The sequence below is a fragment of the Lottia gigantea genome (genome assembly GCF_000327385.1).
Source record: "Lottia gigantea unplaced genomic scaffold LOTGIsca_227, whole genome shotgun sequence".
Lineage (NCBI taxonomy): Eukaryota > Metazoa > Mollusca > Gastropoda > Lottiidae > Lottia > Lottia gigantea.
In genome coordinates this window covers 174,974-181,586 of record NW_008708619.1, presented here as the reverse complement: position 1 = coordinate 181,586, position 6,613 = coordinate 174,974, and the positions used below count along the sequence as shown (strand labels likewise).

The 6,613-nt window shown below is 33.2% G+C and overlaps 1 protein-coding gene across 1 annotated transcript; it reads right to left on the bottom strand.

The window, feature by feature from the left end:
• Positions 1-1,543: 1,543 nt before the first annotated feature.
• Positions 1,544-6,321, bottom strand: LOTGIDRAFT_205410 (hypothetical protein). The gene is made up of 4 exons (XM_009054836.1): positions 6,274-6,321; positions 4,147-4,239; positions 2,299-2,859; positions 1,544-2,006 (listed from the first exon to the last, which is right to left on the bottom strand). Exons 1-3 carry the CDS (start codon positions 6,302-6,304, stop codon positions 2,591-2,593), a joined length of 393 nt encoding a protein of 130 aa, XP_009053084.1. The 5' UTR covers positions 6,305-6,321; the 3' UTR covers positions 1,544-2,006; positions 2,299-2,590.
• Between the last annotated feature and the right edge of the window lie 292 nt (positions 6,322-6,613).

The following is a 6,613-nucleotide window of genomic DNA, read 5'->3' as shown; positions in this document are numbered from 1 at the left end:
AATCTAAACATAAAGTTTGTTACTATGTTTAACAATCTAAACATAAAGTTTGTTACTATGTTTAACAATCTAAACATAAAGTTTGTTACTATGTTTAACAATCTAAACATAAAGTTTGTTACTATGTTTAACAATCTAAACATAAAGTTTGTTACTATGTTTAACAATCTAAACATAATGTTTTGTTAGATGTGCACAAAGATATTTGCTCAAAAATTCGAAAAACAAAAAATGAAAATTTAAAAAAAATTAAAACCTGTATATATTTTAGAGTGAGACAACTACCCTTTAATATAAATGTGCCAGGTTTTAACTTAAATTTTATGAAAGCTCATTCAATGCCCTTTTGAAATATATAAGTCTCAATATTGAGAATTTTGTACGATGGGTCGTAATTTGAGCCGCAATATGTCTATAAGTGTAGATTTTCAGAAAAGTTGAAAACTTATGTACTATTTTTACATCTACTTTCATTTAATATCATATATCCATGGCAGTGATTGGTTAAGAAATATTTCATCGTTTGGGGGAGTTAGTATCACTATTTTGAATCGGTGGCTGTCAAAAGGCGGCTAACTTGACAGCTCGAATCGACGGCTACACGAAAAGGCGGCCAAATTGTCTTCAGTGAACAATGTGCGTTATCATAATTACAAAACCTCGTCCCTGGGTCAAAGTCGCTTATAGGAATGACAATAAACTAAAAAGGATGTAGGCTACTGCCACTGGTCTATATATAGATCAGTGTGTACTGCGCAAACCATGTGTGCATACCATGACGGTTAGTTTGCTTAGATGAAAATAAGCAAAATTAGATAATCTAATCGCGCCAAGTGGGAATTTAATGCAGGCAGTTTGCATGGTATGAAAAACCATGCTTTGATGCTTTGCTGGGATGCAAATAATCAAAATTAGATATGTAACAGTTTCGTGGTATGCAAAGAACGACGTCTGTTGTATATCTGGATTATTAATGAGTATCTCGATTGTGGTAAAGGGACATAACTCCAAGATGTAAAAGTTAAAAAATACGAAACAATTAGTTTCAGCTTTGTCTTTCATGTGAGATGATCGTGTTGTGATTTTAATTTGATTGTTCCTGATTAAATTTTGATTGTTGAATCAATTATGACTGTTTTATTTGATATGTGCACCATACACACCCCCAACATGCCAACAGTGCGGATTTTCATGGTTTGAAATAATCAAATTTTTGAAGTACTGGTTTGGAAACAATGATATTGTGTTTGATTGTTTCCATCCCATGGATTCCAACATTTTTTATGGTTTGGAAAATTTCATTATTTCCATCCAATGAGTTTAAGTAGTATATTTCTTTTCGAAAAAGCAATTTGGACGATTTCCTGGTTTGGAAACCATGATTTTTCTTTATTTTGATTGTTTGATAATCATTAACCATGAAGTTATAATGTTTGATTAGATGAATACAATAAAATAGTAGCGATTCATTGTTTGAAACAATAATGACTAGTTTGCATACAATGAAAATGGTCAAAACTGATGGTTTCCAAATAATCTAGACTGCAAAAAATCATTTATTTCCATATTATCTGCTCATTTCAAATAATTTAATTCCCATATTGACACTTACAGATTTTTGATAGTCGCCAATTTGAAATTCATAATATTGAAGCTACTTGAAACATAAATCATTACATTCCTTGATCACCAAAATGTAAAATTAGGAATGGGTTTATGATTAATAACGGGTTTATAGCCGACATAGTTCCAGAAATATTGACACTTATCGATTTTTGATGGTTGCTTTTTTTTACTTTCAACATGGTGACAATTGTAGCTACTTGAAACCTGGATAATTGTATTCCTTGACCCCAATAATGTACAATTAGACACAAAGAATGGGTTTATAGCTGACACAGAACCAAATATATCGACAATTGTAGTTTTTTTATGGTCGCCATTTTGTTATTCATTATGGCCGCTGCTGTAGCCACTTGAAACATAAGCCATTGAATTCCTTGACCCTAAAATATACAATTAGCTGTTGAGAACAAGTTTATAGCCGACAAAAATTCAGAAATATCAAAAACAAAATAGTTTTGATGGTCGCCATTTTGAATTCAAGCAGCTCCATATCCAAAAATGTTCACAACGTATTAAAGTAACTTTATGCCAAAGTTTGTGCTTGTATCACAAAATGCACAATACCTTCATATCTGGGGTCTATTCTGCTGGACTATACGTCAATTTGCATATTTCGAAGAGCTGAATCATAGTAAGAGGAGGTAGCTTTTAATTCTATTATGAATTCAATACCTCAATCATCGATCACCACAGTGCAGTTCCGAGATGAGAATGTAATTCTATAATTCTGTAATATATTATTTGAGGTTAATTCAGATAGGGCCCTCATGATATATTTCCAAAGTATCAACTGTCATTTTTAATTATTAAATTATAAAGACTAGTGATCAATCTGGATTGTTAACAGACAACAAATATTTTGGTGTTCCTCTTGTCACTGCTCTGTGTCATTTCATGTTTCCAAGATATTGGTTTTGCTCAGGCTACTTTTATTTCTATCATCTACATAATAAATTCAAACACTTTAAGATTCCTTTGTTTCTGGATCCAATTCCTTCACAGTCTTGCTTGCTTTATCATCAACACCCTCTAACTTATCTTTTATATCATAAATTTCAGGATAGTCTAATTCACAATTAAACATGGCTTCAAATTGTTCCATACATTTTTCTGGACTTTTATCTTTATTTGAACAAGTTAAAAATTCTCTAATTTCTATATTACACGGTCCAGAGAACATAGTCCCTGCACAGGTACAGTGGAAATTTATTTCCCCATTGTCTAAAACAGGTCCTGAAAAAAAAAGTGGCAGGTGATAATGTCTGAATAAAATCACATGACAAATCTAACATTGAAACAAAATCATCTATCATCACTTGGCAAAGAACATAATAAAGTGCCTGTTAAATTTTCAAAAAAAAGCGATGCCATCGTAATATGCCCACATTTGTAATGGCAGCTAATTTGTCCAGGAGGTTGACAAGAATTATCAGTTAATGAATGTTTCTGAGAGTGAAATTTTCATATTTCATGAGTTTTCTTTACAGTTTACAATTCAAGAACAAGGGCAATAACCCATAGTAAATATTTTTCGATTCGTCTGATTTTCAATAGGGTTCATCCTTGGGTGATTACAAACACTCACACCAAGTTTCATCAAAATCCATCAAGAAACCAGCTCTCTATCGTGTCCACAAAAAATTCAAGAACAAGAGCAATAACTCATAGTAAATATTTTTCGATTCGTCTGATTTTCAATAGGGTTTATCCTTGGGTGATAACAAACACTCACACCAAGTTTCGTCAAAATCTATTAAGAAACCAGCTCTCTTTCGTGTCCACACTCTATCGTGTCCATGATTCGTCTGATTTTCAATAGGGTTCATCCTTGGATGATTACAAACACTCACACCAAGTTTAGTCAAAATACACCAAGAGACCAGCTCTCTATTGTGTCCACAAACAATTCAAGAACAAGGGCAATAACTCATAGTAAATATTCTTCGATTCGGCAGGCAGGGCAGGGCAGGGCAGGGCAGGACAGGACAGGACAGGGACAGACAGACAGGGGCGACGACTATATACGCCCACATTAATGTGTGGGCGTATAAAAACTGTTGTCTCTATTGCGTTCACAAGCCAATTTCAATTTGTTTAGGCTAAGTCAAGGGCAATAACTCAAAAAACGGTCATCGAAAAATTGTGAATATCGAAGCTGTCCAAGATCTCATCAATATAAATGATCACACCAAATTTCATTCGAATCAGATGAAAACTGTAGTCTCTATCGCGTTCACAAGCCAATTTTGACGCGTTTTGGCTAAGTCAAGGGCAATAACTCAAAAACCGTTCATCGAAAAATCGTGAATATCGAATTTGTCCAAGACCTCATCAATATAAATGATCACACCAAATTTCATTCGAATCAGATGAAAACTGTAGTCTCTATCGCATTCACAAGGCACTTGTGGACAGACAGACGGACATGGGTGACGACAATATACGTCCACATTATAATATGGGCGTATTACAAAATAAGGTCATGGCAGATCTTTGAAATGAACACATCAGATTCAGAACCTTTTTCATCTGTTTCATATGTATCTATATCTATTAATGCCGTGCTTGGTTTTGATAATTCTTCTTCTGTTGTAAATATCATCTTATCTTTACCTATAACAATCAATTACACAATTCTTTGTTAGTGCATCAAAAACAATAGCCCTATTAATCTGGCCCTACCAGTTGCTTACTCTCTGTTTTCTGAATTGAATCTTGGCAATCATTTCCACATGAATAGAATTATCAATTACAAAATAATACCGAGAGTCTTGGATTGCCTTTAAGTTGTTGAAAACGTTAACTACTGGAAAGGTTATTATTTGTTAACATGATTTTACAGAGTTGAATTTTCAGTCCGAAAACTACGTCATTTTCACTTAAATTTTCTAGGAGGGAATTTCAAATGTAATATCACTAAACCTTATATTTCTATGGACCCGAAGACATTCTAAGACAAATGGCATATAATTTAAAATTACATTTTGAATATTTATGAAATGAGAGAAAAACTTCAATTCAAAGCTCAATGTAGTCAGACAGTATAGAAATGATATAAATTTTCATGGTAAGGGCCAGACATAAAATTTTAAATGTGTCGAGTCTGAGCAATTTTTGGATCGGCACTGACATAATTTTTTATTTTTGGGATGAGCTGAACCATTAGTAAGTCTATTCAAATATTCTACCAGATATTCAAAGCATCAAGGAATAGGCCTAATAGATTTGAGCATATATATTTGAAATTTGATAATCATGGACCATTTAGCCAACATGCCTGTGCCCATGCTTTCGTAACATTACTTACTCGCAACTTAAAATACCCACATCATAATAATGAAGTCTTTGAATGGCATTTAGAAATTGCAGGAACGATATATAGATACAGCTTTATCGAACAACAATCACTGGCTAAAGTTTTATGCAACATTTCGATGTGTTTCCTAGCCAGGTACCTGTTAAAATTTAATGTAATGTATGAAAAAAACATTTATCTCTTGTGTGTTCCTAATAATAAGAATTAATGTACAGTCATGTAACTTAATTTCGTGCTAACCTATTTTTCGTACATTTCCGGAAATGATTAATAATTTACATGTGCAACCTCGCGTGACCTTCGCATTTGCTTGTTTCAATAAACATATGTTATCTCTACAATGTCAGCTAGTAGAATGAATCCAGTAGTTTCAAGCAAGGTAAAATGTATTAATGTATACTATGACAAATACAAAATGGCGAATTTCAGTTATTACCAAACGTCACCATTTTTTATCGGCCGAATTTCCTTATAATCCTAAGCGGTAATCGGAATACCAAGTGTCGTCTGCTAGAATGTAGTCCAACGGATGAAGTCACGTGATCAAGTAGCGGATTCCATGTCAGCAGAAAAATTCTATGGAACACAAAGTGGGCCATATTCTTATGTTGTTTCAGTGACTTTTAGCGATAAATCATGCTACGTATCTTATTTTGTCAATTTTTTTTTTTTAAATTTGGGTTCTTTGAAGGAATTGTCACTAGATAAATTCTAAGAGAAGTTAATTATACCACCCGGTATCCATACAACGTGTTTTTCTAGACTTATTTATAGATCAAACATTGTACACGAAAATAGGTGACGCATTCTGCCGCAGTTGCCGAGTTGGTTGCTCATGAAATATGGGTTAAAGTGAGAGATTCATAAAGAAAATCGAAACAAGCCAATTCTAATTACTTTGTAGAATATCTGAGGAAACATCTAAGACGTTTTTTTTTTAACTTTTTTCGAAATTCGGTGTTGAATCCTTATATCCACGAAAATAGGTTACACCACTGTACAGTTTGCCCATCACTTCTTAACATTATTCGCCCAGGACGAAGGGGGAAACACGTTGAAACGTTAAATAAATCTTTAACCAGTGATTGTTGTTCCATAAAGCTGTGTCTATAAGACTATATATCATAATAATGCTGACCGACACGGACATGTCGGCAAAGTATGGACACCGATCATGTAAGACAACTCATTTTCTTGTATTTTTCTTTGACTTCGTTGTCCCCAGTCACCATCAAGGCAATATTCTTTTGGATACTATTACCTAATGGTTTCCTTGCAATTTATTTTTTTTGTTTTAATTTGAAGCAAAAACCATTATTTAATACCGGTACCTTCTTCTCTGCAATACGCCGATGAGGACATTGTAAGGCATTCCTATGTTCCTTTCAATAATTGCGGACACAATATGAAATGTGTAATACGTGGCCATGGGTTAATTTGTGTATGAAAAAATTCATTGAAAACTTTGGTAAATATTGATGAAAATAGATTTAAAAAAAAACCTCAAATAGATTTCATTACCAACCAAATACAGTTAATATGTGTAAGATAATAAAAAAAAATTTTTGCCTTATGTCCTTTATTATCCGTAAAATAAGTCTAACAACAACGTAACGTTGATATTACTCGTCAAAGAAACACATGCTATCTTATTTATTCGTTGATTTCGTA